The sequence below is a fragment of the Eumetopias jubatus genome, unplaced genomic scaffold (assembly GCF_037043125.1).
Source record: "Eumetopias jubatus isolate StellerSeaLion01/CBP00866 unplaced genomic scaffold, mEumJub1_p1.0 scaffold_11, whole genome shotgun sequence".
Taxonomy (NCBI): domain Eukaryota; kingdom Metazoa; phylum Chordata; class Mammalia; order Carnivora; family Otariidae; genus Eumetopias; species Eumetopias jubatus.
In genome coordinates, this window is record NW_028274817.1 from 64,868,893 (window position 1) to 64,894,045 (window position 25,153).

Below are 25,153 nucleotides of genomic sequence, written 5' to 3' on the forward strand. Positions count from 1 at the left end.
ACACACACACACACACACACAATCAGGGATAGATCCCTCACACATGGCTGCATATAAAAAGCAATTTGTAGAATATTATAGTTAATATGATACCATTTGTGTTTAAGCAGACGCAAAGCAATATGGTGTTTTCTGTTGGTATACACATATGTATATGAATAAATTCAGAAAGGTCTAGAAATAATAGTGGCTACTAGAATTGACTGCAGTTGGTCCTTATAATCCTGTAACTTTTTTTATTTCATAAGGGAAATGGATTCGTATATTACCTAGATTTTTATACATTTTTTAAAAAATCCAAAAGTGGTATAGTTAAATATTGAGGATTTTGTCCTAAGGGCACCTGGCTGGCTCAGTTGGAAGAACATGAGACTTTTGATCTCAAGATCGTGAGCTCAAGCACCCCCACATTGGGTGTAGAGATTACATACATACATACAAATAAAAAAAAAAGATATCGACCTAAAATTTGGGTAGCAGTTTGGTGGAGTGAACACTGTCCAGGGTCTGGTTCTTAGCTTTTCAAACTCAGAAATTGAATTTTTAACAATGTAGCCAGAATTTATCTAGTTCTGGAGACCTTGTGCACACTCACCAAACTAAAAATCTGTCAATGAATTGTGGATCACCACATCAAAAACTAATGATGTATAGTGACTAACATAACATAATAAAATAAAATTTAAAAAAATAAAAATCTGTGGACATTGGTAACTAAAGGACTCATCTATTAATTCATTAATTTGCTATATTATACTGCCGAAGAGACCAAAATAGTCATATCCATTAATCACTATACCCTCCTTCCTTATGGGAAAGTCTAAAAATTTACTGTTAGAGGGTTCTATTGTGAGTATAGAATCAAAGCAAGGGAGTTGGATTGTTTTATTGTCTGATGTCCTTAAATTATAAATGTCTTATACAAGCTAATCTCCCTTATAGGGTTACCTGTTGAGGGGACCTGAATGTTTACGTCTGTTGGTCAGCATCTTTTCCCTGGACTTAGACTTTCTCTTTTCTACAAATACGGTTTTATATCATATCAGGAAAGATATAATGCAGATGAGTCAGATATGGTTTCTTTACCTAAATAGTTCCAATGTTGTCTTCTTCAAGCATACCATGGTCACATTATAGAGAATGTGATGCTTATCAGTAAACATTTATGAAACTTTTAGAATTAACTATTTCTGCATATGACTACTATTTTGTATTTTTTTTTAAGATTTTATTTATTTATTTGACAGAGACACACAGCGAGAGAGGGAACACAAGCAGGGGGAGTGGGAGAGGGAGAAGCAGGCTTCCTGCGGAGCAAGGAGCCTGATGCGGGGCTCGATCCCAGGACCCTGGGATCATGACCTGAGCCGAAGGCAGACGCTCAATGACTGAGCCACCTAGGCGCCCCTTGTATTGGTTTTCACTGCAGTTTTAGAGCACTATCTTGTTTACTCCAGATTGAGAATGTACTCTATTTGGAGCTTACTTCAGCTACAAAAGGCAGTTTTAGTTCTTGCAAATGTATTTTTTTACATAATTTTTGAACAGATTAAAATGTTTGTGATATGGGAGATTTTCCATTCTAAAGGAGTAGAGTGTACATTTTTAGCCAGGAATTAATATTTGGTCAGTAAAGTGTACTAATTAAGGTCACAGGCAGTCTTGGGTTTGAATCCTGACTCCACCACTTTTCATTTTCCTTAGACAAATCACTTGACCTACCTAAATCTGGGCTTCCTCGTCTTTGTAAAATGCCTAAATTTCTTTCTTTCTTTTTTTTTTTTTTAAGATTTTATTTATTTGACAGACACAGCGAGAGAGGGAACACAAGCAGGGGGAGTGGGAGAGGGAGAAGCAGGCTTCTGTGGAGCAGGGAGCCTGATGCGGGGCTCGATCCCAGGACCCTGGGATCATGACCTGAGCCGAAGGCAGACGCTCAACCATCTGAGCCACCCAGGCGCCCTAAAATGCCTAAATTTCAAGGTCATATTTCCTGTTAAGATTATTTTCTTGATAACTTATATTTTCATGGACTTCTTTTTATTCAGCTAAACATGAATTCAGCTCCAACTTTCATCAACTTTCCTGCAAAAGGGAAACCCAAGCGAGGTGATACATATGAGTTGCAGGTGCGTGGTTTTTCAGCTGAACAGATTGCCAGGTGGATTGCTGACAGAACTGACGTCAACGTAAGTTTCCCTACTTTGTAGAAAGTTACTTTTCCATTATCCACTTCCAGTCTTAGTGGGAGGTCCTAATTGGTCTCATCCCCATTTCGCTGAGGTGGTAATGGTCTGGCAGCCCCTTCATAAATAGCATTTAATAGAATCATCCTGATGAAAGAGTGAAATTATAGAACATTTTCTATTACCTTATTGCATTCAGCATGAAAACCACTCTTTTGACCTTATTAAGTCCATGGACTATCTAGTGGTACTTGGCAAATACTTCTTAATCTAAAAGGTGTTATGTTGTAGTTAAACAGAATATTGTACCTATCCCATCCCATTTTGGGATACATTGTAGACTATTTTGATTAGGATGAAAAGAAAAAATTATGATTTTTCCTGAAAATATAACCACACTAATTTTTTTAAAGTTTTTATTTAAATTCCAGTTAACATACAGTGAAATATTAGTTTCAGGTATAAAATATAATGATTTAACATTTCCATACAGCACCCGGTGCTCATCACAACAATAACCACACTATTGCTTTCATTTTGAATTAGTTTGACTTATATAATTAACAAGTAAATTCCATGCTTAAAACATTTTTCTTTCCTTTCCATTAGATTAGAGTAATTAGACCCCCAAATTATGCTGGTCCTCTTATGTTGGGATTGCTTTTAGCTGTTATTGGTGGACTTGTGTATCTTCGAAGAAGCAATATGGAATTTCTCTTTAATAAAACTGGATGGGCTTTTGCAGCTTTGGTAAGTGAATTTTAGAACAAAAATTGTTTGCATATATACAATATTGTATGTCATATATAAATTAAAATTTTTGTAAGCTTAAAATAAGACTAATAAGATGTATTTTATTTTTTTTAAGATTTTATTCATTTATTTGAGAGAGAGAGAGAGCACAAGTAGGGAGAGGGACAGAGGGGGAGTAGCAGAGGGAGAGGGAGAAGCAGGATCCCTTTTGAGCAGGGAGCCCGATGCAGGGCTCGATTCCAGGACCTGAGCCGAAGGCAGCTGCTTAACCGACTGAGCCACCCAGGCGCCCCTAATAAGATGTATTTTAGATAACAGCATCCGTATATTTGATTTTTTTCGGTAGAATTTACACATTTCTCAGGAGTACTATCTTGTGTAAATGAAGACAAAAGTGTTTCAAATACTGATAACAGTAAACTATTTAGGAGATAATGAATTATTTAAAGAACTATGATAATTTAAATAATTCTGTATTTAGATAAGTAGTAAAAAACAATGATTTTTAAATACTTTGAATGTAACAAATATATCTAGAAGGGTAACAACCTCAGAAAATAAACCACCTCAAAACTTTTTAAAAATATTGTTTGCATACAATATTGTATTGTTAGGTAGCATTTTGTTTTATTTCTTACCTGTGAGAGGGATTTTATATGTTTTTATTTCATGCCTTAAAATCAGTTTGTTTCCTCCAATATCTTATTAGCATGGCTAGAGTTTGGAGGAACTTGTTGTACTGCTTTTTTGTCCAACCTAAATGATAAAATGTTACCCCTAAGAAAATACGCAGTTCTTTTGAAAATATTCTCATAAAAGGCTCTTCAGTTTTCAATTTTTAAACATCTGTCAGCTTATTTATAGTTTTAAAATAGGGGTTTCCTTTCAGAGTATTATTGATTCTTATGAAATATAAGCCTTACTCAAAAATTATTCATCTAAAAATATTTGTTCATGTATTAGTTGAGCAGACATGCTTTTCATAAACCTATTAATCTGATCAGTATAGGAGGAGCTGCACCATGTTATATGAGTATTTCCTTATTTTTTGTTTCCTAGTGTTTTGTGCTTGCTATGACATCTGGTCAGATGTGGAACCATATAAGAGGACCACCATATGCTCATAAAAATCCGCACACAGGACATGTGGTAAGGGAAGTTCAGAATTTCTTTCCATTATATACCAAAGTTAACCTTAATAATTATTATCTTGTGAAACCATTGACGAGATGTGAAGGAACTAAGTTTAGTTTTGACTTTTCAATCTCTCTTGGATGATGGGCTTCAATTACTGAAACGTGCTCTTAAAAGTGGAAAGTTCTTTATCCTTATCACATTTCGTGAGTCCTTTTGACTAAGCTGGCTAAGAAGGAAAGTCAGCTTTCAACTAAATAGAGTTGAAATGCTCAAGTACTTGCACATCTACCGTTTCTAGCCACTGTGCTAAGTATTATTAGATACAGTGATAAACAGGAAAAACAATCTGTCTTCATGGAGTTTACATTATTGTACCTCAAGGTCTTGTACACTGAAATATTAGGTTTCTCATATATTTTGTTGTTGAGAACATAGTATAACAACAATGAAAAGACAAATGAATAATAAATAACACAAATAATGTTTATTTTTGTCCAGTTTATTTATTGATGAATGCCACAGACCCAGTGCTTATATACATCAGGTGAATTAATTTCATAGGGCTCAAAAATAGCCCATTTTAGGATTAAAATACCAAAAGTTAATGTATATTTAAATACTTAATTTTGTCTTTTTTCCTCCCGCCAGAATTATATCCATGGAAGCAGCCAAGCCCAGTTTGTAGCTGAAACACATATCGTTCTTCTGTTTAGTATCCTCTTTTTATAATAAGTCCTTGGTGCTGCATTTTAATTTATCTGTTTTCTCACATTCTCGTATTTTCTCTACAGTGTTTGCTTGACGCTGCTCTCTTATTAATGCAAGTTTCAGTATCTTTGGAATCCTATTTCTATGTCATTTATCTTAGTCCAGTCAGCTAAACACCACCAGAGACAAACCTGCAGTCTAATAAAGACAGGTTTATTGATCATTGCTACAAGGGAGACTGCACACCAGAAGAACCATGGGACATCTTACCTAAGGAAAGATAGAGTTATTATACAATTTGGAGGAAGGGTGAAGCTTAGGTGAAATGTAAATGAAGCAATGTTTTGATAAAACTTAAAGCAAAACCAGGCTAAGTGAAAAGGGATCAGCATCAGGTCTGGACTGTGAAGTGGACGACACAGGGTTCTGTCTCCTGGAAACTCTACAGAATTCAGATAAGTGTGGGATTTTGTCTTCACAAACTCTTTATTTGAAGCTCTATACTTTAGTTGTAAATCGAGGCTTAGAAATTGTACTTGTATGTTGAATGACTTAGATCTTCCAGGCAAGAATGGATTGTTTCCTTCTTAGTGATAAAATTTGAATCAGTCTACAATTTTCGACATCTTACTCATCATTGAGTAAGGAAACAGTAGTTACTCAAAGACGGGTTATTTTTGTTGTTGTTGTTGTTAAAGATTTTATTTATTCATTAGAGACAGAGCATGAGCACGGGGGTGGTGTGGGGGTGGTGGGCAGGCAGAGGGAGAAGCAGACTCCCCACTAAGCCAGGAGTCTGACATGAGGCTTGATCCCAGGACCCCAGGATCACAACCTGAGCTGAACGCAGATGCCCGACCATCTGAGCCACCCAGGCGCCAAGAAAGGAGTTATTTTGACGTTTTACAGCCAGCATGTCCTAGGTAGAAATATTTTTTTTTTAAGATTTTTTTTTAAAGATTTTATTTATTTGAGAGAGAGAGAGAGAAAGAGAGCACGAGAGGGAAGAGGGTCAGAGGGAGAAGCAGACTCCCTGCTGAGCAGGGAGCCCAATGTGGGACTCGATCCCGGGACTCCAGGATCATGACCTGAGCCGAAGGCAGTCGCTTAACCAACTGAGCCACCCAGGCGCCCCCTAGGTAGAAATATTATCTCCTGGGAACTTTGTAGTTGCTTTTTATATGTTGTCCCATTCTCTTGAATGGCAGGGCAGATTGTTACTTTCTCACATCTGAAAATTGATGCCTGTATAAGCTGCAAGGATAGTTACCAGTGACATCAGATAGGTAAGAGTCTAAATTTCACAGTATTACTGAGCACAGTTTACCCCCCGCCCCGAGTATATAAGCAGTGACTCTGTAGAACAAATCAACAAGGTAAACAAATGTAATGTTTCTAGAGCTGTGCTGCTCAGCCACGGGGTCCTGACACTGACATATTGGAATCAGTTGTAGCCCAGGCTGTTAGAGAATCTGCCCAGTGGTTTGATGGTAAAGTCATTTGCCTTGCCTTCTCATCTCATCATCTAAGGAATTTAGAGGTCATCTAGTTCAACATTTAACTCTATTGAAAATGGGTTGTACTATGTAAGAATTGGCTAAGAAATTTGAAGGTGATTACAATCAATATGAGTAATTTAATCCCTTAAAATGTTTTTTCTGATGATAAAAGCAATATAAGTTAATTAAAGGAAATTTAGAAAATACAAGTACATATAGACAAAAATCAGAACCCCTGGAAATATCATCCTTAGTAAATCTTTATGTATGTTCCCCCGTTTTATTTTACTATGTCAGTGATTTAATAGAGATAATTGAAGGGAAAGATTCTGAAAAAAAATTAAGCTTTTGGTTTAAATGAAAGACATTTGGGAAAATGATATTTTCTCAAAACAGTGTTCATGTATAATATGGAAAACAGATTTACTGCTTAAAAGCCAGCTCAGAGCCAGGGGAGTTCATCTATTCAGCCATGGAATGGTGAGCTAAAAAATTAATAATAAATACCTATTGGGCGCCTGGGTGGCTCAGTTGGTTAAGCGACTGCCTTTGGCTCAGGTCATCATCCTGGAGTCCCTGGATCGAGTCCCGCATTGGGCTCCCTGCTCAGCAGGGAGTCTGCTTCTCCCTCTGAACCTCCCCCTTCTCATGTGCTCTCTCTCTCTCTCTCTCACTCTGTCTCTCAAATAAATAAATAAAATCTTTAAAAAAAATAATAAATACCTATTCCCAATGATGAGAAAGAAGACTGTAAGAAAAATATCCAACCATATGTTCTTTCAAATCCTAAAATTTATTTTTTATTCGGTTAATTTAAACTAAATAAAGTTCACCCACTTCTTCCCCTTACTGCCCTACTCTGCAGAGCAACCACCAATCTGTTCTCTGTATCTATGAACTTGTGTGTGAGTGTGTGTATAAAATTTGTTTATTTGGGGACGCCTGGGTGGCTCGGTTGGTTGGGCGTCTGCCTTCAGCTCAGGTCATGATCTCAGGGTCCTGGGATCGAGTCCCGCATCGGGCTCCTGGCTCAGCGGGGAGCCTGCTTCTCCCTCTGCCTGCTGCTCCCCTTGCTTGTGCTTTCTCTCTCTCTCTCTCTCTCTGACAAATAAAATCTTAAAAAAATAAAATAAAATTTGTTTATTTTTAGATTCCACATGTAAGAGAGTTCATACAAATTTGTCTTTCTTTGTCTTATTTCAGATTATTTCAAAATTTAAATTGAAAATGCTCATTTATGGTTTGGTGTATTAACAAATTTATTATGCCTAGGAAATTTTTCAGTGTCTGGAAATGGTCTCAATTAGTGGTATTTTGACATTGAACAATGTAGCAAAAGGGCAGATACAGTTATTAAGTGATTTGTGGTTTGTTAGTTTTCTAGCTTTGTCCTAATTTTTTCCAAAAAAATCCTTTTATTTCTCCTTCATTTTTTAAGGATATTTTACCAGGTATAGATTTCTAGATTTCTTTAAGCACTTTGGAAATGTTATCCCATTGTCTTTTAATTCCATAGTTTCTGGGAAAAATCAGATTTAATTCTTACTATTGTTCTTTGAAGGCAGTGTGTCTTTTTCTCTGATGGATTTTAAGACTTTTCTCCTAATGTTTTTGTTTATATTGCTCCTGTTTTCTGGATTGCAGGACTTCCTAAATCTGTGGGTCAGTACCCTTCGTTCATTTTAGAAAATGTTTGGGCTACTGTCTCTTCAGGATCGTTTTTCTCCCATTTTCTCCATCCTCTCCATCCATGGCTTTCAACTGAGAGCCTGGTGTATGAACCTTGTCCTTCTTTCTGGTAGAACCTGAACTTTAATCATGGTCTCTGTAACACTGGAGGACTACCAAAATTCTTCTCTCCTAAGCCTTGTCCTAACTTTGTGAATATAATTATATAAAATGTTTAGGAAATTGGAATAGTCTTACTTTTTCCTTCTGCCTAAAGGTTAAACATTACTTAAGGCTTCACATACATTTGGAGCAGATTGCAAGCCTATTGAAATACAGCATTTTTTTCTTTTCCAAGTTTTAATTTAGATTCCAGTTAGTTAACATACAATGTAAATTTATTTTCAGGTGTAGAATTTAGTGATTCAACACTTAAATACAACACCCAGTGCTCATCACAAGTACCCTGCTTAATCCCCATCACCTATTTCACCCATCCCCCTCACCCACTTCCCCTCTGGTAACCATCAGTTTGTTCTCTATAGTTAAGAGTCTGTTTCTTGGTTTACCTCTCTTCCCCCCCCGCTGCCATTTTTGTTTCTTAAATTCTGCACATGAGTGAAATCATATGGTATTTGTCTTTCTCTGACTGACTTATTTTGCTTGGCATAATAGTCTTTAGCTCCATCCACCTCATTGCAAATGGCAAGGTTTCATTCTTTTTTATGGCTGAATAATATTCCATTATATATATACTACTTCTTTATTCATTCATTAGTCAATGGACATTTGGGCTCTTTGTGTAATTTGGCTATTGTTGCTATAAACATCGGGGTACATGTATCCTTTCGAATAAATATTTTTGTATCCTTTGGGTAAATAGTAGTGCAATTGCTGCACCGTAGGGTAGTTCTATTTTTAACTTTTTGAGGACCCTCCATACTGTTTTCCAGAGTGGCTGCACCAGTTTGCATTCCCACTAACAGTGTAGGAGGGTTCCCTTTACTCCACATCCTCACCAACATCTGTTGTTTCCTGGGTTGTTAATGGTAGCCATTCTGACTGGTGTGAGGTGATATCTCGTTGGAGTTTTAATGTACATTTCCCTGATGATGAGTGATATTGAGCATTTTTTCATATGTCTGCTGGCCATCTGTGTCTTCTTTGGAAAAATGTCTATTCATGTCTTCTGCCCATTTTTTAACTGGATTGTTTTTTGGGGGGTGTTGTGTTTTATAAGTTATTTATATATTTTGGGTGCTAACCCTTTATCAGATATGTCATTTGCAAGTATCTTCTCCCACTCCATAATTTGCCCTCTTTTAAAAAAGTTATTTATTTATTTTTAGAGAGAGAATATGAGTGAAGGGGAGGGTGGGGGAGAGAGGGAGAGAGAAAAAGAGAGAGAGAAAGAGGAAGACAAGCAGACTCCCTGCTGAGTGCAGAGCCTGACGTGGGGCTTGATCCCACAACTTTGAGATCATGACCTGAGCGGAAATCAAGAGTTGGATGCCTAACTGACTGAGCCACCCAGCCACCCCCGTAGGTTGCCTTTTAATTTTGTTGATTGTTTCTTTCACTGTGTAGAAGCTTTTTTTCTTGATGAAGTCCCAGTAGGTTTTTTTGGAAATAAAGCATATCTTTAAATTTGGTTAATTGGATACAAAATGGGAATTTTTTTCAGGGTGATATTTTTTCCCTTATTTTGTTTTTGCTTTTTTGGTAGTGGTTAGGAAGATTTGGGTGATACTTTCTGAGCAGTTATTTTGCTAGTTGCTGTGAATGCATGATTTGTCTAAGGAGTTTATAGTATTGGGATAAACAAAGGTTTACAAATTATAAGAAAGGCCCTAAATGCTGTTTATCACTAGGTGTGAGACAATGAATAAAGCTATTTAACTTTGTTAGAGGTAGGAAACTTTATGGAAGACTAAAAATCCCTTTTTTTTTAGTGGTCACAAAGCCTAAAAACTCAAAACTCAAAAGTTACCATGTTAAAAAAAAAAAGTTACTGTGTTGATAAGAACTAATAGAATGAGACTACTACTAACTAGTAGTTACGGGTTTAGAAAATATCCACATATTTATCATTATTTTAATATTGTATAATTTAATACATGATTAATAAAGCAAACTATATGAGTTGCCTGGTCCACTAAGCAACTTTTAAAATTGTATTTTAAACTTTTTATGTGAATTACTATATTCGTGCAGAAATGTTCACAATTCATAAGTGCAGTGTACAGTTTGATAAATTTTCACAAAATGAACACAACTGTGTAACCACCCAGTTGATGAAATAAAACTTCACTCATATCCCAAAGCATCCCCAATCTCATCACCCCCTCCTGATTGCTACCTTCCTACCCAGAATTAACTACTCTCCTGACTCCTCTAACAATATGGATTAGTTTTACTTATTTTTTAACTTTACACAGATGGAATTATACTTTAAATATATTTAAATTAAAAAAATAAAACAGTAGATTAGAAAATTTTCACCCATGATCTGAAACCCTAATATTAAAATCTAGGTTTGGGCGCCTGGGTGGCTCAGTTGGTTAAGCGACTGCCTTCGGCTCAGGTCATGATCCTGGAGTCCCGGGATCGAGTCCCACATCAGGCTCCCTGCTCAGCAGGGAGTCTGCTTCTCCCTCTGACCCTCTCCCCTCTCATGCTCTCTCTCTCATTCTCTCTCTCAAATAAATAAATAAAATCTTTAAAAAAAATCTAGGTTTATTTTTGCATATTCTCTTGCATTCTTTGCTTAGTTGTATCTTTTTGGGGGGAAGCTCCTTTTTTTGTAGTTACAGACGTGTGCAATTTGGTTTCCTAATATAAGCATTTTCTCTATGGTTGTATGGCCTTTATAGTTACAAAAGGTGCATGAGAATTACAGATAAATAAGAAAATATGGGCAAGGAAAAGGAAAAATAGTGATCATTCTTAATGTTTATATAATGGGTCTATCATAAATATCATAATTCAATTATTCTTCTATTGTTGAATGTTGCAAGGAATGTTTACTTGGATATAAAAATAATTTGGTGGGACACTTGGGTGGCTCAGTAGGTTAATCATCTGCCTTCAGTTCAGGTCATGATCTCCTGGTCCTCTGATCAAGCCCCACATTGGGCTCCCTGCTGAGTAGGGAGCCTGCTTCTCCCTCTCTCCCACCCCTGCTCATGCTCTCGTTCTCTCCCTCAAATAACTAAATAAAATCTTTTTAAAAAGTACCCTGTAACAAAAGCCTATAGAAATGATCAATCTTTACGTGTATCTGGATATAAAGAACCTCAGTAAGAAAAAGTTGTCATTGGAGAAAACTTGTCTAAGCAACTAAGAGCATGATGAATGGGCATCATCCCTAAAAAGAGGCTATTGACGACAGTACAAGGTGGTAGTGAAGGGATGAATAGACAAACTATAGAGCCAGTTATAAATTCAGGCCTTATCCGAACACCTGTTTTTCCCTTTCTGCTTAATCATACCCACGTGTGGTAGCCTACAATGTGCATGTGTGTATGCATAATTGATTTGGGCATTTTTAACTGCTGTTTGTATTCACCAAACTGCAGGGTAAATTTCTTTTTTAAAAATATTTTATTTATTTATTTGACAGATAGAAACATAGCGAGAGAGGGAACACAAGCAGGGGGAGTGGGAGAGGGAGAAGCAGGCTTCCTGCCGAGCAGGGAGCCTGATATGGGGCTCGATCCTAGGACCCTGTGATCAGACCTGAGCAGAAGGCAGACGCTTAATGACTGAGCCACCCAGGCGCCCCTCTTTTCTACTAGAACATACCGTATTTGCTTTAAAATTCAACTTTGCTTATTTTAGCATTCAACCATGCCACGTGTAACCTATTTGCATGAGTAGGTATATTTTTGTATTTATGTAGTTTCCATAGTAAGGTGAATAAAAGTGAGGTGATGACATATAGAATTCTCTTTTGTTATTAGAATAGGACAAACTTGGTAGTTGAGTAGTAATTTGCGCTTTAGAGGTTGATTGTTGAAATTCTGGAGAATTTTTGAAAAGTTATTTTTCAAATAAAAATGAGTTGCTGTTCTCTTCAAATGGTGCACAGTTCAAGTGTATTCATTTTTGGAGGGTGGTTAAATATGCAAAAAGGCTATTTAATGTCTTAAAATATATCAGAGCACCTGGGTGGCTCAGTCGGTTAGGCATCCGACTCTTGATCTCAGCTCAGGTCTTGATCTCAGGGTTGTGAGTTCAAGCCCCCCCAAAACAAAACAAAATAAAATATATACAAGGTTGGAGCAATAGTTGCAAGCATGTCCAGGAAGGTTATTTCAAAATACATGTCAGGAAAACTCATACTTCATCTGTAAGTTATAGTGGGATGGACATTTGTTTAACATACTAATTTTCATTTGTACAGATGAAGTAATTTTCCAACTTTAATATTTGTTATACCTTCATAGTAAATAATTATGCTGCATAGATATAAGATTCCTTATTTCATTTTATTTTATATTTTAATCACCCATATTTTTTATTAAAGTGAAATTCACCTAACATAAAATAAAACTATTTTGAAGAGAACAGTGACGTTTATTTTTATTTATTTTAAAAAAATATTTTCTTTATTTATTTGACAGAGAGAGAGAGAGGTTTGACAGAGAGAGAGTACAAGCAGGGGGAGCAGCAGACAGAGGGAAGGGGAGAAGCAGGCTCCCTGCTCAGCAGGGAGCCCGATGCGGGGCTCGATCCCAGGACCCTGGGATCATGGCCTGAGCCGAAGGCAGACGCTTAACCGACTGAGCCACCCAGGCACCCCTCCAGTGATGTTTATTTATTTTTTTTTAAGATTTTATTTATTTATTTATTTGAGAGAGAGAGAATGAGAGCACGAGAGGGAAGAGGGTCAGAGGGAGAAGCAGACTTCCTGCTGAGCAGGGAGCCCGATGTGGGACTCGATCCTGGGACTCCAGGATCATGACCTGAGCCGAAGGCAGTCGCTCAACCAACTGAGCCACCCAGGCGCCCCTCCAGTGATGTTTAATACATTCATAAGGATTCCCTACTTTAGTAACAGTTTTTTTTTTAAATTGAAAGTTGGAGATTTATATATTCGTTGTAATTTTCTTCATGAAAGAGTAGGAATATTAAAGTGGTATGTCTTTTGTGTCTGTATGAATTTCTCCTTAAACAATTTTTCTAAGATGGTGGGGTTACCTTAGGGATGGTGCTGTTATGTGAAGCTGCTACATCTGACATGGATATTGGAAAGCGAAAAAGTAAGTTCTATCTTATGCCAGAATGTAACAATTCTACCTTTTTTTTTAGAATGTATATATATATATTTTTTTGTTAGTCACCATACAGTACATCATTAATTTTTGATGTAGTGTTCCATGATTCATTGTTTGCATGTAACACCCAGTGCTCCATGCAATACATGTCCTCCTTAATACTACCTTTTTAATTTAAATTTTTATTTTTTATTATTGAAGTATAGTTGACATACAATGTTACATAACAGTTCTGTGTTTAACACAGGAAAAAAAATGTCCTCTTAATCACTTCCCCCTACTACTTTATTATTTTAAAGGTAGCATATACTTATTGTAAAAAATGGGGGAAATCAGAGTGTGAAACATTTGGGGGGAGAGTTACCCATTATTCCATCATTGAGAAGCTAAAAATTTTAATGTTTTAATATAGTTTCTTCCATTTGTAAAAACATATTTAAAACTGTATAAAATTTTGAATCTTGTACCTCCCCTTTTAATTGGAGTTAAATGATTCACTAATATTTTCCTACACATAATTTTAAATTTGTACCCTATGCCGTAATTTAACCATTCTGATTCTGTTAAACATTTAAGGGTTTTTTTTAACTTACATTATAATAAATATTTACTTAGTGACTATTGCAGTATATTAAGCTTCTCATTTCATATTAATTCCCTAAGATAGATTCCTAAAAGTAGAATGACTGTATAGTCCTCTGTATTAGTATTTTTAATTCCCTTGATGTTTTAAACTGATGATGCTAAATTGTTTCCTCAGATGTTATGATAGTTTAGATTCCTACTAGTGGTATTTAAGAATGCTTGTTTAAAAAAAAAAAAACAAAAAACGCTCGTTTCACAGTAACTTTGTCAGCATTAGCTAAGCTCATTAAAATGTGTGTGTGTGTGTGTGTGTGTGTACACTTGCTAATCAGATAAGGGGCAAATGTTAGAGTATTTTCTACTTCTTTGGTTGTTAATGAAGTTGAATATTTTTCTAAGTGTTTATCAGCTGTTTGTGTTTTCCCTTCTATAAAGTCTTTTTGTCTTTTGCCATTTATCTATTATTCTTAGTACTTTTTCTATTGGTTTGTATAGACTTTTTATATATTAAAATATTCACACATTGGTATTTGTTGCAAGTAAATGCTAACAATGTAATTTTATTTTACTTACATAAAATACGTTTAAGTCAGACTTTTCCTTGTATGGCTAAAAAGGTAAATGTCATCGAATTAACCTAGCTAAGTATAGTCTACTTTTTCATTTGAAAAAAAGATGATGACATTGGATTTCAAATTTCGGGATTCTTATTTTGCTGAATTGAAATGAATTTTTGCATATTGCAAAAATAGAGCTAATGTATCAATTTTTTTAATCCAGTCAATATACATCCTTTCATTACCTGACTTTTAAAACTTGCCTATTTCAGTATTCATTATTGGGAAAAGACCCTCTGGGTACTACACTGGTAGTATGAATTTAAATTATAAAACATCTTGGTGACATATATTAAAATAATCACAAATAATAATAACAAATACTTATTTAACATTTATTATGTACCAGAAACTGCCCTAAAGACTTTTAGATATATTATGTGAAAAAAGTAGAAGACAAACATAAATACACTGATACTATATATATACACACACACACACAGGTGTGTGTATGTTTGTATTTAATTAGATAAGAAAGACTTCTATAATGGTCCTGTGTTAATACTCATTAAATGTTATATTTAACATTTACATTTTAGCCCCTAATTATATTTTGTGAAAATTTAAGAAGGAAAAAGAATTGCTCCCTAAGTATAACAAGACTACAAGTAGTTTTTAGTGTCGGCCAATAAGTATGTTTCCCTAGAACTTCCACTGCCATAGCACACATGCTTTCCCACATCCCCACCTCTATGCTTCTTAGCCAGTCTTAGTCTGAAGACTTGAAGAGCCTCAAGTTATGAGAAGCATGGCTGAGCATTGTGGGGTCAGCATCCAGGGGTAAGATTAACTGCTATGCTAAACCAGAGCATATGAGATTAATGGATAGAGCTATGAATTTAGGACTAGGATTCGTGGTATTTTCGCCTCATTATTCAAAGGAGGAATCCATGTTGAATGAGTTCCTTACATAGGCAGTGTAGTTACCTGTAAATGAATAAAGTACTTTCAAGTGAGGGTGTCACAATGATGTTGTTAGATGTCTTTAAATCAATATCAATACAATAAGGCCACGTTTAAGGCTTTAGAAGAAATTTAATAAGTGACTGAGTGATTTTCTTGTTAGTAGTAGAATTTTCTAACACTAAATTCTTTTTTTGTTTAAAAATTTATTAGCATGAGCATGCTCACATGAGTGGAGGGAGGGGCAGAGGGAGAGGGAAAGAAGCAGGCTCTGCTGAGCATGGAGCCTGACTCGAGGCTCGATCTCACAATCCTGAGATCATGACCTGGGCTGAAATCAAGAGTCAGATGCTTAACCTGCTGAGCCACCTTTGCACCCCTCTAACACTAAATTCTTGACTGTGATGACTTTAAAGGAATTTATTATTTCATACAATTAAATTGCACAAGTGTATAAATGGAACTACTCTATTATATTGTAATGGGTCAAGTTAATTGGGAAGGCAGAATCCTAAAGATTTAAGAATGGGCATGAAAATTTTTGGAAAGTTGAGGTTTACCACTAAATTATGTCCCTTGCTTTTCACTCTTGGAAATGTGACTAAAATTTATGCCCTAGTTCTTTATTATACTTAACATGCTCATTTTACACTTTTGTTTTTCTGCAGTAATGTGTGTGGCTGGTATTGGACTTGTTGTATTATTCTTCAGTTGGATGCTCTCTATTTTCAGATCTAAATATCATGGATATCCATATAGGTATGATTATTTTACACTATTATATAGTGATTACCTATACTTACAATGATTAGAGTTGATGTTGCTTTATAATATTTTTTTTTGCTTTACGTCCAAACTATTCTAGCTTCTAAAGCAGACATAGACTTTAACTTAGGTATGTTGCATGTAAAAGTTAACTTAAGATAATTATGATATAGTGGACAATAGTTTGTGATTTCTCAGGAACATCTTTGAGGGTTATTCTGACATCACCTAAATTAATCTAGAAATCTAAAAAACACTTAATGATTAGAATATTTTATATCTTGTCTGCATACTCTACTTTCTCTTGAGCAAATTATTTTTTAATGTTTTTTAAAACTTCTCACACCTCTACTTTTCAGGGCTCTTTAGATGGCATAAACAGAACATTTGATTAGAATCCAGTTTATAGAGTATAGGAAAGAGTGTTTAAGAAGATCTAAGTGTCTTGAAATGTTCATAGAGATCTCTAAGGCTCAGGGAAGAAATAACTCTCCTGATCCTAAGTTCTTGATTTTATTCTGTTAATAGCCATGAGAAATGTACCTACATAATGGGGGATGTTGTGAGTTAGTTTTATAATATGAGTGCCAGGTACCATAATTCATGTTCTTTTAATACAACATTGTCCTGTTGTATAAAGGATTGTGGACAACTAAAGATAAAGTGTATCAAGTGATATTTTTGAGAGATAAATTCATTCTTCATATTACCTTTAATTTTTTAGCATTTTTAGTAGATAAGTTTTTTAAACACTTTATTTACTTATTTAGAGAGAGAGAGAACGTGCACACAAGGGGAGGGGCAGAGGGAGAGAGAGAATCTCAAGTGGCTCCATGCCCAGTGCAGAGCCTGACACGGGGCTGGATCTCACCACCCTGAGATGACCTGAGCTGAAATCGGACGCTTAACCAAATGAGCCATGCAGGCGTCCCTTTAGTAGACAGTTTTTTTTTTTTTAAAGATTTTATGTATTTGACAGAGACACAGAGAGAGAGGGAACACAAGCAGGGGGAGTGGGAGAGGGAGAAGCAGGCTTCCCGCCAAGCAGGGAGCCCAATGCGGGGCTCGATCCCCCAGGACCCTGGGATCATGACCTGAGCCGAAGGCAGACGCTTAACGACTGAGCCACCCAGGCACCCCTAGTAGACAGTTTTGAATAACTCCCTGGTTGATTCATTATATTGTGACATTCCTGGAGGCCTTCTGATCAATGAACAACATAAATTAATCTTCTTTTGCATTTTTTTCTTCCAAACTTACTTAATTTTATTTCTTTTTAAGTTTTTACTTAAATTCTAGTTAGTTCTAGCTAGTTATGGTGTAATACTAGTTTCAGGTGTACAATATAGTGATTCAACACTTCCATACAATACCCGGTGCTCATCACAAGTACACTCCTTAATTCCCATCACCTATTTAACCCATCCCTCCACTCACCTCCATTCTGGTAACCCTACGTTTGTTCTCTATAGTTAAGTCTTTTTCTTGGTTTGCCTCTCTTTTTTTTCCTTTTGCTTGTTTTATTTCTTAAGTTCCACATATGAGTGAAATCATATGGTATTTGTCTTTCTCCAACTGACTTATTTCACTTAGCAGAATACTCTCTGGCTCATCCATGTCATTGCAAATGGCAAGAATTCCTTCTTTTTTATGGCTGAGTAATATTCTATTGTGTATGTATGCCACATCTTCTTTATCCATTCATCAGTTGATGGACACTTGGGCTGGCAAATGGAAATTAATTTAAGAACAAAACCTACCAGAACTTTGATTCTTGATTTATTCTTCTGTGTATTTATATTTTAAAATAATTTCTCCTCTATAGAATACTAACTGGGATGCAAGGGTAATCCTGCTGGGATTTCTATTGCTTATTTCATCACCATGGTTGATCCAATTATTAATCAGTGTCTCTCTTCATGAGATTTTTTAACAAGTTTATGTCTATTTCCTTCTCTCCTAAGACTATCTTTAATATCTTGGTGTTTATCACTTTTTGTTACTAATACTCAAAGTTTATTATACATGCACCCAAATGGTCTTTTGTCTAAAGTCAAGATATTTATTAGAAGTAAGGCTTGTTTTTTTTTAAATGTTTTATTTATCCATGAGAATGAGAGAGAGAGAGAGGCAGAGGCAGAGGGAGAAGCAGGCTCCCCATCCAGCAGAGAGCCCGATGCGGGACCCGATCCCAGGACCCTGGGATCATGACCTGAGCCGAAGGCAGACGCTTAACCATCTGAGCCACCCAGGTGCCCCAAGGCTTGTTGTTTTTTCAGAGACTAATAGATGCTTTAATATTTTTGTTTCAGCTTTCTGATGAGTTAAAAAGGATCCTGGAGATATGTAGACACTGGAGTAATGGAAATTGAAAAATGAAAATTGTGTGTTTGAAAAGAAGAATGAAATTTGTGTATTTTGTATTACCTCTTTTTTTCAAGCGATTTAAATAGTTAATCATTTAACCAAAGAAGATTTGTAGTGCCTTAACAAGCAATTTCTTGTTGAAATCATGAAGTATTTGGATACAGTTCTCCTCTTAACCTTCCCTTCCCGATGAACTGTATGTAACACTTAATTTAGTAGAATTAAGTACATTATAAAAATTTTATAACTACATTTTAATTAGAACAAGGTTTAGAACTGCTTTAGTTAACTATTGGCCATCTGATTTTATATTATCTTATCCAAAGGTAGGGGAAAAAAGTCCTGACCAGGTGTTCCTACATATGCCTATTACAGACAGATGCATCAGGAATGCATTCTTAGCTGTTCCGTCTTTGCATGGATGTGTATACTGTGCACATCTTTCCTTTTGGGCAGAGAAATCATTATGTGCTATGTGATCTTCTGACACATCTAGCCTTTAGAAAAGATTAGCCAGTCCTCCCCCTCCTTCATGTTTCCTACTGAAATACAGTGCTAGCTATGCTTCTTGGTCGCTGTAGACATTAAAAAGTCTAAATACAGGATTATGATTTCTGCATGAGTGTGGTGTTAACTACTTTTGTTTGGAAAGATTTCAAGTTCATTCTGTCTCCTTAATTTATTTAAGGTAGGTCCCTCTCTAATAAAAATGTAGCTTAGTGCTAAAATCAGTGTAACTTAAAAATGGTCTAAACTGTTTCTACAAATTAGAGATTGTCACTTACTTCATTTGTACCCCACAGAAAAAAAACAGGTTCATCTAGTTAAGTCGATTTCTGTATTACAGTTACAACATATTTCATTAACCCTTGTATTTAGGAAAAGGACTCCCCTAGATTGGGAAAAGCATATCCTGATATATTGAGTTGTTGCTTATGAATAGAAAGTAAATTGTTTCTTGAAAGTTGCTATGTTTTTGCTATTATTTTAGCCTTCATTCTTTCACTTTCAGTGGAGAAACAGTAAACATTTGAAGAGGTTTTATTTGAATTTTGTCCTTTTTTTTCTGTCAGTGGAAATAACCATATATGCTAACCAAATTTTTGTGAAGAATGAAAGTTGATGGTTATCATTAGATCTAGCCATAATTATCATTAGATCTAGCCATAACTTCCCCCATAGTTACAAAAGGTATCCTGAAATTTCACTTTTATGGAAATATAATACTTATGACTGTGAAAAAATTTTAAAGAAATCTTAGAAGTATTACATTAAAAAAATACTTTGCCTACTACTATTTACCATCTAATAACTTTCCCATGTGGTCTAGAAGTCTTATATAATAGAGATTTGCAGAAAAGATGAATATAATTGCCTAAGAAGAAATGTTTTATGTGGGTTTTTTGTTTTTGTTCCAAGATTTGTCAGGTCAGGGCATATAGTTGACCTTTTACTCTTCAGTGGATCCACTTTTTGTTAATTACTTCCCTATAAATTGTGTGTTTCTGGATTTCTTGTAATTGCCTTGTAATTGTCTCAGGCCAAATAAATTTATGCTGTGATTCTTATGAGATTTGTATGAAGATGCCCTGGTTTGTACAGACTGACCAGGGTAATACTACTGCCATGTAATCTGTATAGCTCCAGATAATGTGCCATGAGCATTGAAAGAATGACACTTTTTTGTATTTTGTCTCCCTTAAGAGCACATTCTTCTTGTGCAAGGAGAAGAGTTGCATTCTGGCCAAAATCTGTAGAAGGCAGATTTACTAAACTTAGAGTTACTTTTGTGGAAATTTTGAAATTTGCTTTCATCTGAAGTGCCTTAAGTAGACTCTTAATTTACTTTTCTAGTAATGTTTTAAATATTTGTTATGCATTTTAGAAATACTATTAAAAAAAAAATAGAAATACTATTCAAAATGACACATTGTAGTAGCAAAGATAACCAAATGTCTGGCTGTTTGCTTTTTGACCATATCAATAAACTTTTACAATCTAAACTCTTAGGTTTTTTTATTAACATGTAAAGAGGGGTGAATTTAAAACACTAAATTAGGATTGTAATATTAGGTTATTTCATTTTTTAGAAAAGATTATTTGAGAGAGAGAGAGAGAGCACGCTCATGAGCAGGGGGAGGGGCAGAGGGAGAGGGAGAGAATCTCAAGGAGATTCCCTGCTAAGTGTGGAGCCTGATGCAGGGCTCTGTCTCACAACCCTTAGATCATGACCTGAGCTGAAATCAAGAGTCAGTCACTTAACAGAGTGAGCCACCCAAGTGCCTCTAGGTTATTTCATTTTGAGAATATAATTAAATTTCTTACTGTCCTAATGACAGTAAATTTGATAGGTCAATTTCCTTAAGTATTTCTAAATTGAGATACATTCTTCCAGGATTCCATATGTTATCTTTCATTAATGTCACCCAATATGTTAGTCAAAACAGCCAAGATAAGTAGATGAATGGCTGTCTTCAATGGTTGATCTAGTTTTGTCCCAGTTGGTGAACATTGTGACTAGGTAATTAGCTTTTTGTACTAAATAATTGAAACAGTTACCCAGACAGATTATCAAGTTATATGAGACTGGACAATAGTACATTTGCAAACATGGGATGGGAACACTGGACACAAAGTAGAGAGATCCAGCTTTTAAACAGCTTTTAGTTCTTATTCTCTGTCTATGTGACCAGAGGCAAGTCACTTGAAATAGGTTCTCTCAGGATCTATTTTTTTATTCTAATGTGAGTGCATTTGGACTAAATTACTTCAGTGTTCCTTCCAGCACCACTGTTTTAGGTGCAAATATTAAAGATATATTTAAATTTGAATACATATGATTTGTGATATTCAGGTTTGGTATTGAATTAAATCAGTTGAAATATAGGAGGTTTTGTAATCAGATTTCTGAAGAAGCTGTGAAATGCTTGTGGAGGCCATTATAACTGCAAATTGTTTAATATGCATTGAAATATTTTTTAGAAAGGATATACTTGAAACTAAAATGTTAATATCAGATCTTGATTTAAATTCCCAAGTATAAGCAAGAATGAAATCAACTGTATGTAGCAGTGTGCTACTATTGTAGAAAATCAAAGCCAAAGGAACCCTTAGATACCATTTAATCAGTCCCTTCATTTTAACTGCTAAAGAAAATCTGCCTTAGATAGGTGACGCAGTTCACTGGAGGTTATTCCAAGGAAAGGCCTACAGGTTTCCAGTTTTGCTGCGAATTTCCTTTGGATTAGGTTTCAGTGAGAGATGTAAATTACTCCCTGGAGACATGGAAATCATAGTCTACCTTGATTGTTTCCCGACATCTAGATCCTGAGAAAAAGGTCCTAATGAGAGAGGCATTTCTCTAGAATGGCTGATGTAGGCTTAAGAAGGGAGGAATTTCAGTGAACTCCCTTTAATTTGTGAAAGTAGAATTTAGGGGCACCTGGCTGGCTCAGTCAGTAGAACATGCAACTCTTCAGTTCAAGCCCCACATTGGGCCTAGAGCTTACTGTAAAAAAAATGGTAAAGATGGCAAATTGTATGCATATTTTAGCACACTTCAAAACTAAAACACTAATGCCTTGGCCCCAACCCCATATTGGCATTTACTCACTGACACCACTTTGTATTTCATCATTGTCCTGAAAATACGAGTACAGTTGGCTGAAGTCTGACTTACGGTTAAAATGTTGAAGCATGGTCTTCAGGCTTTTTTGGGGGATGATTTAAGGCCATTCAGATAAACCTTGCCTGCACAGGCAGTGATGATTAGTATATTCCAATAAATGCTTTGTAAATAATGACTTACAGCTGGAAGAAACTCACGGAGATGTGTGGGCATCATCGAATATCCAGACTCAGAAATGATCCATTTGGTTTGAGCCTTCCAGTTTATGATGCCTGGCCATGGCCCTGCAGCCAGCAGTTGCAGCTGGAGAACTTCAGGTCTGAAGTTCTTTTTGTGACCTTCAAATAAAATTAATAAAATGGTTTTTCCCCCCTCCAACACATCTCAAACATAATTTCTGGGAAGTTTTCCTGACCTCCCACTTTGGGTTCTATACTCCTCCTCTCTTGTTTAGTGCATGCTGATCTCTGTTACTCTATCTTGTAATTACCTGTTTTCTCCCCTAACCTGTAATTTCCTTGAGAACAGGAGTACTGTCTTACTCATCTTTGTATGCTCATTTTCCTAAAATCCCTGCCTAGTACATGCTCAGTAAATTTTCAGATTGAATACAGAGAAAAAGGTCTTTGCTCTTGAGTTGTTCACAATCTTGTGATGGAAATAAACGTGAACAAATGCAGTCCCATGTGCTGGTGGGAGAATATGTGTTATGGGTACAGAGAAAGGTTTCATTACTTTCTTGGGGTTGGGATGGGAGGCAAAGGGAGAGGTTTCTGGGACAGAAACAAATTTTATTTTATTTTATTTTTTTTTAAGATTTTATTTATTTATTCACGAGAGACACAGAGAGAGAGAGAGAGGCAGAGGGAGAAGCAGGCTCCCAAGGAGCAGGGAGCCTGATGCGGGACTCGATCCCAGAACCCCGGGATCCTGACTTGAGCTGAAGTCAGACACTTAACCATCTGAGCCACCCAGGCGCCCCAGAAACAAATTTTAAAAGATGGTTAGTCCACAAGATAGATTTTTAAGGTCCTAAAATGCCAAAATATTCTTTTGTTTTGGTCCCTGCCCCCACCTAAATGCCAAAATATTCCTGCAAATATAGTATCATATCACTTCAGTACTTAAAATCTGAAGTCAGAGTCATTTACATCTTGAGTCATGCCCAAAGAGTTACATGGTACTTGAAAACTTCTAAATGAACAAAATGCACACTTTAAAGATATTCTTACCACTCTTATCCCTTTTCTTGTTTCAAAATTCAACATACCTCGTTTTAATTACCCGTTCCCAAGTTACTAGTAACTCCAAACATCTTTTCTTATATTTATTAGTCATTTGTATTTCTCTTACAGTTTGGGCCTCTATCTAATTCTCATGGAGTCTTCTTAGAACTGAGGTGGAGAAACATTAGGGAAACAGGATAGTAGGGAAATCTGAGGCAAAAAGGAAAAAGAGGGAGGGAGGTTTCTAGGACCAATTCCAGGACCCCTGAAAACCCAACTTCTCTCTCTCCATGGTTAGATTTCCTCCTCTTTCCTCCTCCTTTTGCCCTCCTAAATGTCAAATCCACTCTCATAAGGCTGACCTCTCTTTACTTCTTTTAATCAAGATTTTTCTTTAAAAAAAAGATTTTATTTATTAGAGAGAGCGGGGGGGGGGGGTGGGCAGAAGGAGAAGGAGAAGAGAGTCTTAAGCAGACTCCCTGCTGAGCATGGAGCCCAACGCAGGGGTTGATAGCACCACCCTGAGATCACAACCCAAGCCCAAAACGAGTCAGAACCTTAACCGACTGCACCACCCAGGCGCCCTGAGCTTTTCTTTGTTAATCATGCTATTTGGAAAGATGCAAGCCAGAAGTATAAAGAACCCTTAATCTTTCTTTCTGGCCCATTTTCAGGTGTAACATCTGAGGACAACATGTAGATGACTGTGTTTTATCTCAGACTTATATAAAATACCAATGTCTTGGTAATATAAAAAAAAACATAAAAGTATCGGTATTACCATTTTGCTATAGCATCATACACAGTAGGTTCAAATCCCAACAGCTCAGCAGAAGAAAGGAAGATAGAATTCCTTAATAGTCATTAGCTAGCTAGTCCTGTCAAATATTAACTCAGATTAAGATATTATTAGGAATAAATGGCCAGAGGAGTTAAGATAGTGGAGGAAGAGGAGGACCCTAAGCTTGTCTCATCCCTCAAACACAGCTACATAGTTATCAAATCATTCTGAACACCCAAGAAATCAATCAGAGGTCTGAGAGAACAAAAACTGCAAATCAAGAAGTACAAAAGCGACCACCTTTTGGAAGGTAGGAGGTGCAGAGAATTGACCTGGGGGAGATAGAGCTGTGGGTATGGGGGCAGGGAGGGAGCCTGCTTATGGAGGCCACTGCAAGGTATTATAAGAAGAGCACCAAATCTGAACTTTTAGAAGTCTGTTACCATCAGGAACATGCCTGGCTTAAAGGTGCTCAGGTGGCAAAGCGGGGCAGAATCCCAGGAGTGACAGCAGGGTCTGAGGATCCCCTGAGTTGCAGGAACAGTGGCGCCAATGTGCTGCACTATTTCCAGGCAGAAGAAGCCAGCTGAGAGCAGCAGGTCTTGGTACTGGTTTTCTGCTCTGTTTTGCCATAAACTGTGAACCATTGTGTAGTTGTTCAACTGCTTTCTTGGGATTGGCTGGAAAATAGCAAAAGGGCGGCAAGACCCTCCACCAGAGGAAAAGCGTGAGTCTATGCCATGGGAGTCCCCAAAATTTGGAGTTTTGAAACTCAGTTGTGTGCCTGAGATAAAAAAACCTTGGTCACAGGAAGGGTGAATGCAGGGTTCAGATGGAAACGAGGGACACGAGAAGGGCGATTCAAGGCTCTCCCGTGCGGGCTCACTGAAAAGTGGGGTGACATGAAATTTCGGTGCTGGGGCTAGAGAGCAGGGTGGTGGCATATTCATCCCTCGCATCAGCACTGAAACCCTTTGGGGAGCAAAACAGCGCCACCTGGTGGAGGCTGGAGAAGCTTACAACAAGCCCCGCCCCCCTGTGCCCTAGAGGC

General features: G+C 36.6%; 1 protein-coding gene across 3 annotated transcripts in view; it reads left to right on the top strand.

The window, feature by feature from the left end:
* The window catches only part of MAGT1 (magnesium transporter 1), a 50,899-nt gene extending 30,429 nt beyond the window's left edge, over positions 1 to 20,470 (top strand). For all 3 annotated transcript variants that reach the window (XM_088028723.1, XM_028101485.2, XM_028101486.2), the window contains 7 exons: positions 2,049 to 2,189; positions 2,796 to 2,936; positions 3,999 to 4,088; positions 4,725 to 4,788; positions 13,141 to 13,215; positions 16,004 to 16,094; positions 18,413 to 20,470. In XM_088028723.1, coding sequence (XP_087884849.1) covers positions 2,049 to 2,189; positions 2,796 to 2,936; positions 3,999 to 4,088; positions 4,725 to 4,788; positions 13,141 to 13,215; positions 16,004 to 16,094; positions 18,413 to 18,428 — 618 coding nt within the window. In that variant the 3' untranslated portion in view covers positions 18,429 to 20,470. The remainder of the gene's footprint in view (positions 1 to 2,048; positions 2,190 to 2,795; positions 2,937 to 3,998; positions 4,089 to 4,724; positions 4,789 to 13,140; positions 13,216 to 16,003; positions 16,095 to 18,412) is intronic.
* Positions 20,471 to 25,153: the final 4,683 nt, after the last annotated feature.